This window comes from Patagioenas fasciata, chromosome 3 (genome assembly GCF_037038585.1).
Source record: "Patagioenas fasciata isolate bPatFas1 chromosome 3, bPatFas1.hap1, whole genome shotgun sequence".
Lineage (NCBI taxonomy): Eukaryota > Metazoa > Chordata > Aves > Columbiformes > Columbidae > Patagioenas > Patagioenas fasciata.
This window is the reverse complement of record NC_092522.1, coordinates 5,405,825-5,426,157: the sequence shown is the minus strand read 5'-3', so window position 1 is coordinate 5,426,157 and position 20,333 is coordinate 5,405,825. Positions and strand designations below refer to the sequence as shown.

The following is a 20,333-nucleotide window of genomic DNA, read 5'->3' as shown; positions in this document are numbered from 1 at the left end:
AGTCTGATCTACTTCAGATAGGGTGCATTCCTGTCAAACAGATGAGAATAATACCTCAATTATCACCTTCATTACTTTCTTATACATTTCTTGCCCTTCTCAGATATCCTTGCATTTGTATGTTCCTGTAGTGACGCATTTTCTGGTAGGATTATTGCCCTCCTTCAGTAGGCTTTGGCACTGCAGAATGATAGTGGTGTCACAAATACTAGAATCCCTGAATGAACAGGATTGGAAATGATCAGCAGATTAAGAATGTTCCCTTGAAGTTGACTCTTTGGTTTGAAGTAGTGGGGGGAAATATTTGCATAAATGAATTTTGAATAGATACTAAAAATAAGAAGCTGGTAAAGAAAATATAGCTTGTCTACATTATCATGCGATTTTAATTATGCAAGCGTTTATGTTCTTTGTGTATTTTGACTTAGGGCCATGTGAGACACATGAGTGCACTGTCAGTCATGCAGAGTTAATTATAATTTGTCCATATAGGGAAAAAAACCCTTGGGAAAATATGTTAACACTTTTCACTGACAGTAAACACTAGCTGTTGTTAGTCATTTGAGAAAATTATTCTTAGCAGTCTATACAAACCCTGTATTTCAAAGTGTTTGCTGGAAAGAGGTGTATCAGCACCTGGCTAGATCCACTACAGGAATAGATTTTAATGACTAAAGAACTGTATCCTTTTGTACCATAACATTTATTTTTTCTTGCCCTTGAACAAGAGAATATATTTTGATTCAGTGTTTGGCAATCCAAGCCAGGTTATTTAAAAGAATATTCACTTGGAATATGCTGAGTGTAAAACGCTGTTTTTATAATAGTTACTTTTATACATTATTGCAAACAGAAATCTTTCATTTCTCACGTGGAATAGAGATCCAGTTTGTAAAGATTCTTTAGACTGTACCTCTGCTTTTCCCAGGCAAGTGGCAAATAGTTGTCGCTGACAAGTAGGGCAACAAATAGATAAAGCAAACGTGGATTTGGAGATCTATAATTTTTAATAATTTTTAAACTAGCTACAAAATGTCAATCACTTCACAAACTGACAGGAGACAGAAGGAATTTCATATTACATGCTGTAAATGATATTTATCTCACAGTTTATCTAGAGTTCATTCATTTAGGTTTTTTTTATTATTTTTTAATTAAGTCAGCTACTAAACATCTTAGCGATTTGGTGTGCATAGCTCTAGGTAAGCAACAGAGAACTGTACCGATAACAAACCACATGGGGAGAGCGACTAGTAAGAGAGAGCCTTATAAAAATTACATTTCTTTGCACCATTTCATATGGTAGTCATTTCCTCCAAAAGATAGTCTTCAAAAGCAGCAGACAAACCCAATATATTACACTTATTTCTTTTTGTCTTTGACGTATTTTCAGCCAAGCTTTATTTGCTGGCAATGGCTAAATGGTGAGTGCCAAATCCCTCTTTTTTGTAATTAAAAAAAATGATCATGATGAATAACTATATATATATCAACAAGAAAAAAGTGGCACAACTGCAAACTTGCTGGTATAACATAGTCCCAAAAGAGTCCGAATACTGAGCATGCTTTTGTTGTCATTGTTGGTGTGCTACTGCCATGGGAAAATTCTTGTTTAAGTAGGAGTCTAAAAGTCTATTTATTCCTCATGCATAAATGCATAAATCACATCACTTTTTAGTGCAATGCTTGTTATAGTAATATAATTCCACATTGTCTAATCATGAAATCATAACAACAGATAATGGCAATGAAGAACTGAAGACAGCAGGTTTAAGTGCTCAAACATCATGATACCCAAAGACAGGAGCATGGCAGTAGCTCTGTGGAATGTCACAGTTTTACAAGAACAATACTGTATATTTAAAGGTTAACAGCACGTTTAGCATTCCAACAGTGTTGTCAATTCAGCAAACATCATTAAAAAAAATAAATTAGGAGAGGGGAAGAAAGGAATCCAAAACAGAAACAAAGGAAAAATCCCAAAAAACATCATAGTGAGCTATAGCCATCAAATCAGCACTATGTACAACCTTTGGAAAGAAAGATATCTAGAAAAAATAATTACAAGTATCATTTTTGGAAAGCTGACAAACTACACAGGACAACATTTACAATGGGGCTGATATGTGCATGTGTGCAAACCTAGTAGGTAAATACCATGATAAAAGCATGAAGGTGCTGCCCTGTGGGACAGCGTTAAAAGGAAATACACTTCACTGCATTTACCCACTGCCCAGCATCTTTGTTGCACGCTGGTTGGCTTCGTCAATCCTGGTTTTGTTGGAATCAGCCTAGAGAAACACAGAGGAAAGAAACAGATGAAGACAATGAGAACATCTGCAGCGCTCTGTGGGCACTTCTCTAGTTTTGGCCAGGTTGGGGAAAAAAGAAAATAAGCTTGAAAACACCAGAACGTTGGTTTTATAGTGGTATTAGGGACCCAAAATGAAATTACAGATTTGCTGGTGTTGTGACACTTAGGTAGCCTTTGAGCAGAGCTGTTACATCTGTATTTAGCTTCTCTGAACTCTTGTAAATGCTGTGCCAGGTCTGTAGCTGGTGCTACGGACAGTGCAAGCAGTATCGGTGGTAATGGATGACAGGATGAGAAATAATGATGTATGCAGGGATTTCACTGGTGAAAAGTTTCAGTGCTCTCTACGATTCAGTGGACCTGGACTCTGTTCTTATTTACATCACCAGCCATGCAATCAAAACCAAAATTTTGGTCAGCGTAGAGAATCGCTGGAGCTGGGAAAGCAGCTGATCTGATGTAGGGAATGCTGGCAAAGATAAATTTCTTTGAAAATACATCAGTCTTAATCTCTTTGCTCTACATGTGAAAGGAATGGAACGGGTGGGAATGAGGCTCTTATTCCTTTCTCTCAACAACATTCACCGGTGTAGTTGCAAGACAGAATAAACTCTCTCATTGGGCAGCAGTATAAACAGGCGTTAAGAAAAGGCAGGGATTCTAGTGTTATTTGAAGCAATCAAACTAGAATTTAGTCCAGTGTAGGCTGGACCACTAACTTCACTGTCTTCCATGGGGTAGCACTTGCTTATAAAACATAATTTAAAAATAAATAAATGAAATGGCACCACTTGGAAGGCTGAGGAGTTGTCTTTGAGTGGGAAGACACTTCGTGGCTTTCTGTAGCTCTGCAGGAGTTAGTTTTGGAGACTAAAGACATTGTTTTAGCTGACAAATGCTAGTAAAGCTCCATTCCAGCCCACGTTGCTATGCCAACTTATGCTAGCAAGGGACTAGATAGAAAATATTTTGAATTTTTGAAATCAGACCTGTGGGAAAGGTGACACGAGCATTACTTCTCTAAAAGCATAGACTCAAGTAGCAACTTTTTTCTGTGGTGTGATGGCTGCATTTTGTTAGCTTTGTTCCCACATCTCTAGGGTGTATCCGAATTGTGCAGATTTATTTTAGATCTCCAATTTGCAAAGACAGAACGGTGAAGCAACTTTCCCACACACACTTAGAAATCCTTTAAAAATGGCTACACTGATCTGCAATAAATCATTCTTAAATATCTTGGGCTTTTCTCCATAATTGTTTTGGCAAATGCTATGTAAATGTATATTTTTAGTACAGTACCATGTGCCAGATCCTCAACAAGCGTAAATCAGCATAACTACTCATTATAAGCCACACTCCTGTATTTTAGCCAGGAGTTGGACCTTGTCTATCACAGTTCGGTTTTGCGTACTTTTGCCAAAAGACTACCTAAAAAATAAATTAATGGGTTTGGAAGCAGCTACTTTTGTCATGAAATACATTAATATTAATTGAATATTGATGAAACGTAATATTGCTGAATTAGGAATATTAAGGTCTAACTCTGGATAATGTTGCATCCAAGTCAGTGGGAGTCTTTGTGCAGACCTTCTCACCTAGGTCAAGACTGAATGCTTTGAGCCCTTCCTACTTTCCTTCCAATTACTAATTCTGGCTCATTTTAGAGCCAGAGTCTTCTGGCGATGATGTCTGGGCCATTTGACCCACTCATCACATCATCGTTTTAGGTTTTGTCCCTTTCTCTCTGATCTGAGGGGAACGATAAAGCCTTTTATTCATTGCTGTCCTGGTCACTGTGGAGAGACCAGATGACATCTCTGCATTATGAGATTGCTCCAGTTTGGATGCATGCATCCAGTTTAACATAAACGCTGTAGGAGCATTTGGGTTAGCTTTGTGATGCACCCCAGCTTTTGGAAAGCATGCCGGCCAAAGGTCTTTCTATTGATCACAACTGATCAAAAGCACAGTGCTCCTGGCTGGTCAGGAAAAGAAAACTCCAGCAATGCTGTATGCCCACTGCCAGCTAGGAACAGTGGTCTGTTGGCATATTTAATTGCAAAATGAATGTGTATGCTTTTGTGGCTTCAGTATTACCCAGCTAACCATCATTTCTGTCTTTTATAGAGGGTTTCCCTAATATATTGTGTTTCTTTTTCTAGTATCTCATTACTATGTGTCCTTACTCTGAGGATTCTGTCAGGTTTTCCCAAAGACTGAAGACTGTCTTGTTTTGTGCTGCTTTCACGACGGCTCCTCTGTATACGCTGCAAGTCCATCTTTCAGAAACGTGTCACTGTTCTTTAGCCAAGGGCTCTGCCTGACGATGCCTGCCTGGGAGGCTGGATTTAATGAATCACATTACCCTGCAATGTCAGTTCTTTCTGTTGCTGCATGAAATGCCTAATTCTGTAAGAAAACTGTGTGGATGTGGAAGGCCAGTCCCTCAGGTCACCGGCTGCTCCCAGCATGCACCACCTAGAGATTTGGACCATGTGCTTTGTGTGCACAAAGAGCCTGGTGAATGTTTAAAAATCCAGATGTTTGCAAGCCTGAACTGAAGGGAGAGCAGTGCCTTGTGAGACTCACTGGAGTTTGTGACAGGGTCCTGCAGGCATGGATAGGATGCAGCTGACTCCCATCCGCAGGGCATGTCTCCTGCCACTATGTTATGTCATGAGCACGGTAGCTGGTAAAATGTAATAGTGCATGTCCTCATACTTGCTCAGAGAAACTAAAATATGTCCTAGACTTCTTATTTAAATGTTTTATGATGTAGGCTGTAGAATCTTCCAGTCCTTTCTCGCAATGTAGAGAGATGTGCAGCTTTGTAGTAGTTTTCGTATGAGCAGCAGTGGTAAATCCTTCCCCCTGTGCTCCTGTTATCCCAGAAACATGAAATGCTCCAGAATGGCGTCACAGTAATACTGTGCATTTTCCAATATAGTCAAACTAACGGATGCAGCGTTATAAACCCAAACTTTTGACTGACACAAAGCCATGTGCTCTACTGTGTTATGTGACTGTCTTTCTGTCAGAGACGAAAAGCCCACCTTTAAGACAATGTATATTTCACCTAGTTCTCTCTGGAATCAAACTCCAATAGGGAAATCTACTGATAAATCCCTCACTGCAGTTAATTTTTTTCACCAGGCCCTGATGTAGTTAATTAACATGAAAAATAAGCGTGGGCATCCTGCTCTTTTGAGAAGACTTGCACGTGTAAGAAGGCTCAGGAGTACAAGCTCTACCACTTAAGGTCAGAATTAACTCTAAGCAGCACATTTAAGTCCTTGGGTTAGATCCTCGGGTTGTGTAAATCTCAGCAGAAGTCAAACGTTGTATTGATTTTTACACCAGATGCAGATCTAGCCTCTTATCTCGCGTCAGCCTGGCTGTGCATGTGCCTGGAGCTCTGCCAGTCCCAATGCAGATGGCTTGTGGATCTCGGGATCTGAGGGTGGCTGTGAGCTCCCAGCTGGCTTTGGAGGGTGCTGCTGTCTGCTTCAGAAATCTGCAATGCAGGTCTGGCCCTGAATGGTGCTCTGTGCCTTTTTAGATGGTGATTTTGCAATAGTAATGCTGAGCTTTTGTATTTCACTGGGGCCATGTGTGGCCCATTTTTATGTCTCTCTCTAGATATAGATAAATGCATATACATACACCAAGAGAGCCAGTAGATCTGTCCTAATGTGTTTATAAGCAGGCAGCACGACAAGACTGGCTGCACTGTTACCATGTGGCAAAGTCTTGCTTAATAAATCCCCATCTTCTTTTTGTGACTGGCCCTCCAAACAGGTCATCCAATTCTGAATTGCTCTGGGAGTTGCCAAGGGAAGCTAAGTCCAGGAAGGTTTAAAACTTGCCAGGAAGTCCCAGGACACTCAGATCCAAGCCCCACGGCTCTCAGAGCACTTTTCCTTTCCCAAAGCTGTCGCAGAAGGTACCTTGATCCATGCTAAGGGGTCCCCTTGGCTGCTGTTTTCTGATGAACCCAAAAGCGTGCAATCAACCCAGCCTGCGCTGGAGGTTACTGATGCTCCACAGCAGTGATCTCTGCTTTGGCCCAAGGATTTGGAAGGAGAAGCAAGAGGATCTCTAGCAGCTATTTCTGTCTCTTGTCCTTCTCCAAGCTAAATAGAAACTACAGCCTGTGCTTGCAGCAGGGCAAACAGAGCCCCTTTTGGGGTTCTCTTAGATATTTCAGCTCTTACCTTCTCCATGATCCTGTCAATCTGGCGATTCTGTGTGTCGATCTCGTTGCCCATGTCCAGGGCCATGTGACGCAAGTTGCCAATGATGCCGCTGACCTGCTCGAGGTTCTCATCCATTTCATTTTCCCGGGCATCGTTTGTTACCCTGTGAGCAAAAATCCAATTATTTAAAGCAGAGAGGACCCCCCCCTGGAACTCTGATTCACCTGAAATCCCCTCTTCACTTGTCACCTGAGGAGAATGCTGCTGTGCTCAGCTTTGAAGAAAAAGGATTAATAAGTAGCCATCCTGAAAAACATTACATGCTTATTTTTTGGATGTTGGGATTAATTGTCTGGGTTCATCACTGCTCCATTTATACTGTTTGTGCCAGCTGCTTCTAGAAGTGTTGCTGTCTGAGCTGGTCTGTGCCACATACTGTACCTCTCTGCTGGTGATGGTCCTCAAAGAGTGAAAGGTGCTCCATTTGGACTTTGTGTGATTCGAGTGCATGGCAAGTACTGGAGAGTGGTGGAATTTAAATTATACCAGCTCCCCTCCGTGAACTACAGGTTGCTAATGGATACTGTCCAGTCCTCATATACTGAAATATTAGGAAAGAGCTGCTTTAACTGTGAAAATCCTGACCTAACATCCTATTTAATTAAATGTATTTTTGGTAAATGACAGAAGCAGCTTCTCTCAGATTTACTGGCTTTAGTAAAGATCCTTTGTCTCTCATTCTTAGCACTGTCTTTTTAATTTTTTTTTTGTTTTTAGAAGAAAAACCTTGCGCTTGAGCCAAGGCCCCGTTCTACACTCCAGTGACTGGAGAGGCATGTGGTGACTGACAGCGGGAAAAGCAAACTCTGTTGGTCCCACTCAGAAAACTGCCACTTTGAGCCTCTCGTACAATTTGTGTTCCTGTAGGTGCCAAAAGGGTGCCGCAGGCTATTTGCAGGATAATAATGGCCCAGCATAACTTCCTTCCTTCTGTTATTGTGCCTTAGCATTTGCTTTGGTGGGGCTGCTGTCCAGAAATTTAAAAAAGAAAATTTAAAAAACAAGTGAATGGCAGACCCAGCAAACTTAAATGGCAACTCCATCCCCCGCTCCAAATTGCATGACAGCATTGTTTCTATCACACTGATTTTCCTTTATCACAGCAGCCAAAAAAATAAGTGGATAATAGTTTTTGGAAAGATAATTACTTATTAATCTGGTGTCCTTAATCTTCAGAGATCAAAGCTTTGCCTACTGGTATGCCTTTATCCATTCAGCTGATAGCATTGTCATCTAAATACATGCTCCATAAGTACTGTTAATCAGTAGGTACTTATTGCTGGCTCCCTATGTATTGCTGAAAGTTTGCAGTTTGGTTGCCATTAGTATAACTGTGTGTTTCAAAGCAGCTTTTATTTGACTGCACAGGGGTCGCCACTAAGGCATCAACATTTCTCCGTACTTGTGGCTTTACAGCAGCTGAGGAATGGGTCAGCATTCCCCGTTCAGCGAGGTTTTCTGGATAGTCACTAGCAGGGAAGCGGTGTACCTCTGTTAATAATGTGCTTCAGGTTCTGTGCTTGGCTTAGTGCTTTGGCAAGGAGCCTGAGGCTTTTTTCTTTTTGAAAAGAAAGGAATACTGGATTCTTCAGTGCATCATGTGGCAAGGATGGATAATGAGCACTGCATGTCTTGAGACATAATAATAATAAACTAGTGTTTATCTGACACTTAATTTCTGAGGCGTTTGACAACTGTCATTAACAAGATCCATAATAAGGCCCCCAGGAAAAGCATGTTGTCCACACCAGGAGATGGAGTGCAGAGGACAGTGCCAACTGGCCGTGACAGTTTGCAACCTCACATTGCTGCTGTCAAGTAAATACACAGATATTATATTTTATTATTGCCTAAATCTGGGTAGTCTCAAGGAGGAAGGCTTAGGGCCACATTTTCAAGCACGTTCTGGTTCTCAGGGCTAAGAAAGTGACTTCCAGGATTTCTGGCAACATAACCATCCTTTGCACTAGCTCATGGAGGCGCCCACAGGCCCATGGGAAGCCTTTAGTACCTGTCTTAATCGCTGTCAACCTAAATCCAAGCACCCAAAACTCAGTGGAAAACACTGGCTCCATTTCATTACCTAGCACTGTTGAAGGAGTTAATGAGCATCAAGAACTCATGACCATATGGGAGAAATCTAAATATATCAGTGAGGAGGAGAACAGAGAGAAAACAGTGGATAAAAAGGCTCACCTGCGGATAAAGCCACCACTGATGGCCATCTGCTCCCGTTCATCTACAACACGTGCAGGCTGGCTGGCTACAACACCATCCTGATTATTGCCCCAGGCTTTTTTGTAAGCATCACTTGATTTAAGCCTATGCAAAAAAGATGATGAGTAACAAAGCATCAAGTGGACAAGGACAAAAGCAAAACTCTTCTCCAAGCTAAAAGCTGAATCAAGCAAAATGAGTTTTCAGATAGAGGGTCATTCATTGTATACCGATATATCATAACCCTGAATAAAAGGAGGGGTTTGATGTGGGTTGTTGGATTTTTTTTGTTGTTATTTTTTGAATTTTTTTGTTGGTTGTTTTTTACTGCCACAATGACTGTGATGGTCAAGGGTTTTGTTTCCAATAGGGTGAATTGCATTTGTCAAGTCTACAACACTGCACACAGATTTTTTGGATGTTGACTTAGTTTCCAGAAAGAAGGCAAAAATAAAAGGAAAAAGGAAAAAAAAAAAAAAAAGAGAAGAGAAGAAATACAGATCAGTAGAAAACATTGTTTCATTTCAGTGACACATACATTTTGACATCAAACACAGAGAACATACTGGCAGACAGACATGAAAACAGAACTGCCGAGTATAGTGTGTACATCACATCACAGCAACACACCCTCATAGAGAAAAACAGATTTAGCTAGATTTGAACATTTCACCATGCAGGAGATTGGGATTCTATTGGTATTTTTTTTAACACATATGTGGCATAATAGGCATTTAAAGCCACTAACCTTTCCCAAGGTGATTTGGGGATGATTTTATCATAAAATTCATAGGGTTTGTTAGATTTTTCAAATAATATATCGGTACTTGAAAATAGTGATCATACATCGACAGTTGATGTACAAACCTTTGTCCACAGAGACAAAAAGTAAAATAGGCAGAAGTGAAATGAGTGCAGGAGAAAAGATACGAGCAATCTAGCATCAGAAAGGGAAGTTTTTCTACATTTTTGTTTTCATGCACCAGCTACAGGCATGAATAAGAAGTGAAGCATTCTCACTAAGCACAGTTGCCCCAATAGTTCATCATACTCTTAATGCATCAGCAGTAACAGCCTTCACAATAAGCAAGACACAGGCAAAAATGGATCATCACTTCCTTCAGGAGCTTTAAACCACAGGACTTTACAATAGCCTAGCAACTCGTTATATTTGTTGTTTATGACAGTTACGTGAGCTTTCTGAGAGCCATTTTTGACTGAGCTGCTGTGGATAGAAAATCAAAATCTGGGCATACCTTCAGTGGCAGATTAGCATGTGCAGCATATTTAGGGTTCCTGTCACTGGGGTTGTCAGATGAGATTGAGCACTTTAATGGGAAAGTGTGTTTGGGGTCTGTAGGTCTAAGTTCTTGATTTTATTCTGGAAATAGAGCAGTTTCCAACAAAGCTGTTGGGAACTGCAAATCTTCATAGTTTCCCTGTTCTTTGGTCAGCTCCAATCAGTCACATAAACAGCCCTGTGGCTTGGCTTTGGGGGAAGGAACTGAACGTGCTTCTGAGGGATTTGGGAAACAACACAACAAATCTATCTCCGGTGTTATGTTCTCTCCGTGCCCCCTGAAGCAGCTCAGATTCTATTGAACCTGGAGATTTGTTGCATACTCCACTACAGAATTAAAATGTAGATGAAAGAGGATCTTTCCTAGTGCTCTGTTTTGTTGCTTACGTCCTATTGAAGTTTATGAAGACCTTAAAAGATGACGGTCAGCTTGTTTGTTCTTAGTTTTCTGAACTATGCATCAGCTTTGGCGTTTCTAGAAACGAGTGGAAGTAGTTCTCCTGCTGCACATACATTTACAGGGTTTTGCCTGTTCTTTAGACCTGTACAACTTTGAGAGTGTGAGAGTCTCTGTATTTGAGGTGAATTATTTTATACACCTAGAATTTGATCTCTGTTTTCTTGTGGACTTCCCATTAAAGTCAACAGGTGGAGTCTGGGTCTGCTCATGCTCCATAGCAGTTGTCCTTTTGAATGCAGTCTGGTCAAAGTTTCATGCCATGGGCATTTTAGGTCTCCTAAGAATGTAGGATCAAGCCTTACATTTTGGGAAGGCTCATGGAGTTGTATTTACGCTGTATATCAGAGTATAGTTATGTGGGAAATAGTTAATCTGTTTTAAATATATGGCATTCATCTACCACCAGCCAGAAGAGCATTAGGGGATCATGGTGATACTGGTGCCAAGAACTGTATGGATTTCTCTCTCTCCTACATTCCACTTCTCAGAATATTACCTTATTCATACCAGTTGAGTCCTGGCATAGTGGTTCAAGGAACAGTCTTTAAAACTGTTGTTCATCCATACTCTGTTTCTGAACACTTTGACTGGTTAGCAACGCTAATTTATGAAACCTGGCTGCAGACTGCAAAGGTCAGAATACTGCCTCAAAGCAGGGAAGTGACACCTTTAAAAACGAACATCCCCCACATGGAATGTAAGCAGTATCTTTCTGTTCTTGCATCTGTGGATTTCAAGATACTGCCATCAGAGTGGAGTGGTAAATGTTTTAAGGCCACGTGTTAGGTGTTAACCCCATCCGTGCCACAGGTCGGGCTGTCAGTTCTGAGCAGCATTTCCTGCAGTGCAGAATATTAAAGCTGCTCTAAAAAAACTGAAGATTCCTGCAAAATATACGGGAATTTTTTTGTACTTCGAGGGTGAACTTTTGATATAGGTGTTACACCAGGTTCCTCTAGGAGGAGCAAGCCAGGATACTGCTCCTCTTAGAGCTGCAACAGCTTTTAGGGCCTGGGAGATGTAAAGATTCTGTTGCACACTCTTGTACCTGCAGCTCTTCTGTGCTGGTTCCTCTGTATTAATGGCTTGGTTCACAGGAGGAAAATTTATTTTATTTTATTTTTTTTTTTAAAGCTGAAGCAGTATCTGCATTGTGTCCCAAGGGAATTAACTTCAAAATAAATGGTGACTGATAAAGCAGAAACCGAGTCCTACAGTTCTATTTTCTGGTAAAATACCCACTGAACTCCATGACTTCTCTCTTTCCTTTGGTCTTGATAATCGTGGCAGGATAAGACTCTGGTTGCGAACAAAGTATCTGTGCCACACAAACAGGGAGTATAATACTACAGAACCACTGCACTCTGCTTTGTTTCCTACATGATCTCTGGCCCACCATGTACAGATGTTTTTGCTGTAACCTGGCTGCATGTCTGCTCACTGCATCGTGCATTTACCATTCCTCAAGGACTTCTGGTTGGTCCACTTTGTCCCTTATTTCCTACACCCGCATAACCGCACGTCACATTTTCATTTGGCATTAAAAACAAGCTTGGCATTACTTGGAGGACGGTTTCGTTCAAGTGTGATGGCATGCAAGCAAATTCGATGCATTTCAACATTTCTGCTTAGTGTACGTGCTACCCAAACGGGAGAAATTTGACGTGTTCAGGTTTTCTCAAATTTATTGCCTATGGCAGGATGAAAACCATTTCAAGTTGGGTTCCAATTGTGAAACGTCATGTCTCTTTGAAGATCTCATTAAGGACTATGGCTATTGAACAATGAAAAAAGGTGTGGTTTTCATCCATAATTTTGAGTAATGTTTATTATGACCTCTTCTGCGTTTTTCTTCAGCTGTTTTGTTTATTAAACTCGTTTGTGAAAATACTTTTCAAATTTTAGGCTCTCCAGGAATAAGGTAGCCCCAGTGCTTTTGCTCACTGGAACTCAGTACACTTTGTGTAAAATGTTGAAACTTTTACCATTAAAAGGTGTCGACAGTGAAGCTTTCACTGCAGTATGCCTGATTTTAATGCATCTACAGTATTTCCCAGTCAGTTGTCTATGCTATGAGATGAATGCATTTGAACCAGAGTCGTTCTTTCTGCATGCCACATGCTCATCCTGCCCATGTGCCTAGCAAGGATGAGCTTCACAAGGCCTTTGGGATCAGCCTTAAGTGCTCAAAGAGATGAGGCAGGCAGCACCTACTTGTTACATGGACAGACACAAAGACCACAGAATTTTCCTAGGTCCGTCAAATTCTTTTCTGCTTCTTTCATGTCCTTATTGATTTGGTCCATTCCCTCTTCGATGCGTTCCAGTTGTTCTGATTAAACACAAGTATTTTATCCCCACAGAATGAAGCAGATGGAAAAGGACAAAGAAAAAAAAGACAAAAACTTCAGACATTCACTGTGACAAAAAACTGGACACCACATAGCAGAGCCGGTACCCAGTACCTACTTGTTACAAGGACATATGAAAAGGCCACAGCATTTCCCTAAATCTTTTAAATTTTTCTCGGCCTCCTTCATGTCTTGGTTGATATGGTTCATGCCTTCTTCAACACGATCGAGTTGTTCTGGTCAGGACAAAGGGATGACAGTGTGGAATGAATTGTATTTTTGTTTGTTTGCTTTTGTCTTCAACAGAACATGAAAAATGACCGTGTAGAACTGAATTAATAATGACATTACAATGCATTAATTTGAGCTGATGCATTGTTGAAAGGTTGTATGCTGCACTGGACGCCAAAGATGGTTTTTACTAATATGGGAAGAGTGAAAGAAAGGAGGAAGATGTTTGAAATATATTAATTTAAACAAGATGAAATGATGTATAAATAGAAAGGAAGGGTTATAAAGTTTAAGATCTGGAAACATAATACAGTACATTCACTTACTAAGACACCAATGACATCCAAGAGAAAGAAAGATAAAACGTTATTATTTTGCATTTATCTATGTTAATACAAGACAAAAGGTGTCCTTCCATGGAAAATACTTCAGTTACTTACACTTACAAATCCCTTGGAATCAGGTGATTTTGAGCAGTATAACTGCTTTGATTAGTGGGTGACTGAGTGGGAAAGCTGGTAGTAGCAGAGATGGAGCGAGCTGTGAAGAGCCGTGTTCAAGTACTCCTCTTTCCAGAGGCTGAGGAAACCGAGACCTGCCACTTTGATTGTCATTAGAGATTCATTTCTAATCTGAGTAAGGCCTCAGGGCTGGTTTTCTTTCTGGTGTGGGTGCTGCAAATCAGGATTAACCCCCGTGAACACAGAGTTACAACCAGGACAGGAGCCTCACCAAAAGAGCACCATTTGCTATGGCATTTGTTATCTCTGTCCCCAAGGGATCTTAGGACAACAAGCATTGGTGACGACTCTTGTTTTCAGTGGGGTCACTTCTGCGTTGCTCCAGGGTGAGTTATGAAGCACCAAGCCCAATAACCAGCCATATAGAGACACTGTCTCTCCACTGGCATCAAACAGAATTTGGCTTATTGCCACCTAAGGCTGACGGGGATTTAAGGTTTTCTTAGTGACTTGGTAGCTCATAATTTAGTGTGTTAGTTTCTTCACTATTAAAGCTGGGAAAAATGACCTAGGGGACCAGAATGTCACAATGTCAAACACAAGTACCTCCCTATTCCCCATATTGAATATTAACACAGAAGTAAACCTGAGAGGAAAGGAACTAAGAGAGCACTGGTTATAGGAGAAATTTAATTTAAGCCCTATCTTGAAGAAAAATAAAAAGGGAAGCATTTTAGGAAAAAAAAAGCACGTACATGTTGACATCAGTACAAGGCTCCTCTGGACTTCTTTGGGAATATGAATAGGCCTCATTTCTTACTTAGGTTTCTAATAACATTTCAAAGCTCTTTGGGGGATTTGGATACCAAATTCCCATTAAATTTTATTTTATTTTATTAATTTTAATGGAAAATGGGTATCTCACCCCTACAGGGCCTTGAAAATCCTGACCTAAATTATTCAAGCTGAAACAATTCAAATATTGAACTTGTGCTCTTAGTCTAATTCCTGCACAAGTCTGGGCTTTGGGAAGGAGGGGTGACACATTTGTATTGCCCGCTGCATCTGCTCTTCAGCCACCAGGTCTCATTCTCCTCAGCTGGATGTGCCTGTCTCTTGATACCATAGGTGTTATTGATCCCAAATCCAAGGATACATTTAGAGGATCAGTATTACCTGGCAGTGCCTTCTAAAAGGGGAACCTATAATGTGAGCGAAGGACTGGGAAACTAATAAGGAAACCTGAGAGAGACACTGCATGAGTTCTGCCAGATAAACTGCTGAGCCGAGAACCCAAAATATAAGGTTGGATTGTTTTAATGCACATTGTAATTTTACATTTTGGTTGGGAGGCTTTAGCAGAAGCTTTGGTTCATGTTTGTAGCCACAGATTCTCTATCTCATCAGAAATGTGAGTATGTAGTAGGAGGTGACACTGCTCTAAGTGCTCCTGCTCCTCACTAACTCAGAGTCCTGCCTGCTCTTGCATAGTTGGGCAACACCAGCTCTTGCTCTATTCTGCCTGAACAAATTAGTGCTAAATGAAGAGTATATTTGACATGACCCAAAGACTTTCATTTAAATTATATCTCTCTTCAGGAACCTGACTTAATTTATCCTGCTTCAGGATTTGTGTGTGATGCCTGTGCTTTTTCTGAATACACAAGGGATCCACAACTAATTTATCTTCCATTAAAGGAAACCTCATCAGTGTAAAAAGCTCATGTCATATTTGTAGCCCGGAAGTCTAGACAGCTGAATGTTGGTCCTAAAACCATTTGCTGGTTGTTAATGTCATGGGCTGGATTGTTAACTGGTTTAAATTGGAGTAGTTATGCTGGTTTCGTGGAGCAGCACCACTTTATACCTGTCAAAGATCTGGTCCCACAGGCAAGGAAGTAGATTCATGAGTCCAACAACAATTATTGAAGCATCACTATTATCAAGGAATTAACATAATGGGATCACTCTGGATTTGTTTTGATATAACTGATATTAAAATTTGGCCCAGAATGAATCATTGCTACTAAGAAACCAGATGGCTAGCAAAAGGTTAATTTAATAATTTCATAGATCTTCCATATTCCAACTTTGCATATTGAATTAAAGGATTTATGGCAGACAGTCTGCTAGCATATACTGCCATCAATCTATGAAAGTTCACACCCACCAGAGATCATGTCCCTTACCTCCCATTTAGAGAAGCACTCCACGGTCAGAGTTTAAGCATTTCTTGATAGTTTGTTGCAGTATTCTTTGAATATACTACATCTATATATATGTTTAGATATCATATCACTATATATAAGAGAATTGGCATTGTCTGAAAGCAGAATGCACATCAGAAGCATGTTTCATTGAGATTGCCTTCATTTTTTTTTCTAGGAAGCTCTGTTAATTATTAGCCCTATTTGTATATCGATACCATTTTACGTCTGATAATGTCACTCCAATTCAAACACAGTGGTCATATATCTTCTTCAAGATCTTGCAGCAAACTAATGGCATATTTTAGGATAGAGGCTAGTGTATTTTTACCTGTATCATTATACTTATGAATTCCTTCTGTATTAAAGCCATAGGCAACTGAGGGACCATAAACCAGTCCTGTGAGTTTTATGATAGCATTGTGGCCCTTTGCCAGTGGGTCTTTGCCAGGGTTTTCCACAACAGCCCGGCAAATCCCCGAGAGGGAAGCTGTAGCAAGAGCATCATTCAGCTGCTCCTGTGGTCTCTTGAGCAAACGTTGCTGCAAAAGCATCTTAACACAGCATTGGATGGAGGACCAGAATAGGGCAAGTGTGCGGTTGCTCCACCTTTGCATCCCATCTGCAATTTATAATAAATGTTCCTTGACTAGTGTCCGGGATCTGAGGCCTGGGCTTGAATGTCAGTTAATTTCATTTGGACAAAAGAACTCGCTCTTTTGCCTGTAGTATTGTGCAATGAAGTAATTTCCACCAAGGACAATTTTAATTTAGGGAAAAAAAAAAAAAAAAAGACATCTAAGAACACATTGTAATAATAATAATTGCATACAAGAGGGCTAAATTTGAAAGAGAGTCACCAGATTATTTCCAATGATACCCAAAGATCCCATTTTCCATAAAGCAGATTCATATTGGATTGAAGTACATTTCTAGGACAGGCTTTTCAAAAATCCTGAGTGTTGACCGAGCTCTGCTCTGAAAGGCATTACTGAGCACAGGTGTGAATGGAAGGAAGTTGGAAGGGAGAGGTTGTGAGCCCACGTGTAGCTGTGCTAAAAATAACAGTTAGACAATGCACAACTTGCTTTTGCAGGGGATTCATTTGTCTTTTGTTCTACACTACATTTCCAACATAATTAATGCCATTTTCCCTGTAGAATCTCGAAGTGTTGCTAGTTACCTTTTGTTTTTTTCGCTAATTAACAAAGCATTTCTGAATGTGATCAGCTCAGCTCATAGGTGTTGTTGGAGTCCCTCTAGCATCTCATCACCCATTGCTTTTTGTGGTAGCTGTTGAATAAGAGATAAGCTGGGGAAGGACACTGCACAAAGGGCTATAGTTTTGCTCTCTGATGCAAAGGAATTGAAATTATCTTTGTATTTACTGCAGTTATTTCTCCAGAGCCATAGAAACAGATCAGCGACAACTCATACAAAGCTGTAAAATTTGCAACTCCTGCAAAAGCTGTAGAGGTCAGCTGGCATGGGCACTACCAGGTGGTGTCAACCTTTTTGCTTTTACAGTTGCCCAGTTATTCGAAAGTTTTATCTCCATAGTTCAACTTGGTCTGGAGTATTAATCTGCTGGGTAGATGAAGCTGCTCCCCATCTTCACTGGCATTGCTGCTTCACATTTGCTGTTGGTGTGGTGCAGGGAGAACATTTCAGTTGCATTGACATTTTCTTTGTGGCTTATCAAAGTTGTGGATGTGGCTCTATCTTGCCTTGGATGAAAGATGGCTGTGCTCCTACTGTTGTTGTTGGAAAAGTTTTTCCCTTCCACCTCATTTTGAATACAAGAACAAAATTCTTTCGTAATAAACTGCATGAGGACATCATCATACCCAAAAACAATGGTCCTTGGAGATCCAAATCTCTCTGCCTGCTGATACTTCCAGGTGATGGGAGCTCCCTTCAAAGGAACAGAGCTATCATTCTGGGACCCCTGCTATGTCCACAATTCAGGTTTATCTCTGTATCCCCACTTTGCACTATCAGCTTCACTTCTACAGTCTTTTAACTAATATGCATCCAAATGTTAACATTTTTCTAAGCTAGCATGTTTCAATAATGCTATGCAGCATTGCATTTTTAGTGTAAAATGGAAATATTTTATTTTAAAGCATTATGTACCTATCTATATTTAAATAAATAAGACTGTTCGACTCAAGGCCAGGTTTTAAAAAATGTAAGTGTTACAGATGCACATAGTGTCCAGGAAAGACTTTCTCACCGATGGAAACTATCTCAGCAAGGAGAATTTAACCTCTTAGCTCCTTCTGGTGGGTTCCCCAGGGGAAGAACTCTGGTGAACTGGTTTGGGTGACAATACCTGGCTCAGAAAATGATAACCCTTGGTACTGCAGAGGGACCAGTCCAAAAGCCCACTCAGATTCCCAGTGACTTGAAAGGGCACTGGAGGGAGGTCTCTAGTTTTTGTGACAGTCCCATCCTCTGTGAAACAGGAGTAATAAAAGCTCTTGTGAAGCTCCACATCTCTGTAGGGTCATAACAGACTCTATGTTCTGCTGCGCACCCAACTGTGCTGAGCGTTTGGGCAACAGGACCTGGCTTTATCGTATAAATACCCAGTATTGTAAAATTACACTGATTTCTTTCCTTTTATGCTCCCAAAGGCATCTGCCTATTGATGTCAGAAAATGAGTTCTGCTTTGCGTTATTTAGATTGAGATCAGCTCAAAGAAGTTTTCCTTGTGAAGGCCTGTATAGCTTCAAGGCAAGCAATTTTGTAAGGAAACCTAGAAACAGAGCTTCAAGCAACTGCAGAGATTAGATATTCTGCTTGCCACCCACTGGAAAGATCAATGTCATGGGTTTTGTCTGTTTAACACCTAATAATCTTAAGTGACTTGTGCAGTCAGCTGAAAAGAGATCACATGGCAGTGTTAGCAAATTATTTCCTTAATCTGATAATCTGCTGAGACATCCATGAGTTGCACACATTGCACTAATTACAGAGGGTTCAAAGTCATCATTAGCGTATTTTGCCCAATAGTATAGTAAGTTCTTTGTCGCTAAAATGAAAAAATATATATATCAGGAATTATTACAGCTGCATATCACTAAAATGGAAAAAAAAATTAAACATTTAGCATAGTACAGTGGTTACAATATTCCCACAATTTGTGTTAGCATTGTTAATAGCATTGTTAGGCTGTTTTCCTTGAGAAACCCTTACTGTATAGTCACAAGCTCAATTTACTGAACCACTTAAAGTATGACCATAGCCAATTTAAAGAGGCTTTTAAATTGGCTGATTCTTTCCTACAAGTATCAACTAACCACATCTCTGGCCATACATTTCAGGTTTTACTGTCAGTTTAATACTGAGTTGCCCGAACTCCAAAGAGATCAGCAGGTCCAGTCTCAGCTCCTTGGCTCACACAGACAATCCTTCCTTGCTTCACTAGAGAGTCAGTCAGGCAACCCATGTGCACAAAGGGTTTAGCAATAGAAGAACTCCAAAGTAACAACAACAATAGCACCAAAAAATCAGGGTTAAAACCCAAATGAAACCTCCTAGCAATCTGCGGAAAAATAACAGTTAAATGACAGAAACATACTTTCCCAAGACAAGAGAAGTTACAGGAACCACTGAAGTTTCTGCTGATCTGTCTGTGAATCACATACCTGGGTATTTATAGACTTTGTCTGACAACTTTCGTGATTTATTTTAACTGTATAATTCACTTCTGAAACAAAACACATTATTTAGACAGGTGCCATATCTGTGTCAACATTACTAATTTCTGCTTTTCTGTATTCATTGCTGGTTCTTCCACTGCTGTTATTTTGAAAAAAAAAAAATATTCAAAGACAACAAAATATTCTCTGTAATTTTTTTCTTGTCAAGACAAATTTGTGACAAAATTTGGTTAGGTTGAATTATTTTCCCTAAAGGAGGAGATGGGAGGGGAGAATTAATAAGACACACATATAAAAGCAAATAGAAGAAAATACTTTCTGTTTAGGTTCTGTTATTACTTTTTTGTTCATTTTAGTGCCAGAGAGGCAGGGACATTACAGATGAAAAGGGTCCATCAGGCTCTGCAGTGCATTTCCCAACAATGTTGTACCCTTGCCTATAATCGTTGTCTGGGCTCGATGAGCAGTATAGCATTACCTCTGTAGAAAACAATTCCTAGTGCAGTTTTGTATCATGTCGCATAGTAAATAATAACAAGGGCTTTCTTGGGGGGGGCGGGGTTGATTTAGAGTAGCAGAAATTTATAGTCTGTTGGTTTAACTTCTCTTTGGAGACACCATTTTGCTGGTGCTGTGGGTCTGCAGCAAATGAAGAATTATGAGTTGTGAAAGGGAGGGGGAAGAAGCTACCGGCTTCTTTGTAATATTATGAAGGACAGAAATGTAATTTCCTGGAATGTGTTTAATATATTTAGCTCCATCTTTGTCACTGTCATCCACAGACTCTTTGTCACTGTCATCTAAGCTTGAAAGCTCCTATATGGTCAATTGTAATAAGTTGTTTGTGTCATAGCTTTTAATGATAAA

The 20,333-nt window shown here is 40.2% G+C and overlaps 1 protein-coding gene across 2 annotated transcripts in view; it reads right to left on the bottom strand.

Moving 5' to 3' along the window:
- Positions 1–988: 988 nt before the first annotated feature.
- Positions 989–20,333, bottom strand: part of SNAP25 (synaptosome associated protein 25) — a 61,165-nt gene continuing 41,820 nt past the window's right edge. Inside the window, exons 5-8 of one of the 2 annotated variants that reach the window (XM_065835313.2) lie at positions 13,017–13,134; positions 8,767–8,892; positions 6,529–6,673; positions 989–2,291 (exon numbers count right to left, since the gene is read on the bottom strand). In XM_065835313.2, coding sequence (XP_065691385.1) covers positions 2,223–2,291; positions 6,529–6,673; positions 8,767–8,892; positions 13,017–13,134 — 458 coding nt within the window. In that variant the 3' untranslated portion in view covers positions 989–2,222. Of the gene's footprint in view, positions 2,292–6,528; positions 6,674–8,766; positions 8,893–12,761; positions 12,880–13,016; positions 13,135–20,333 lie in introns of both variants that reach the window. The other variant, XM_065835315.2, reaches the window with a different exon arrangement.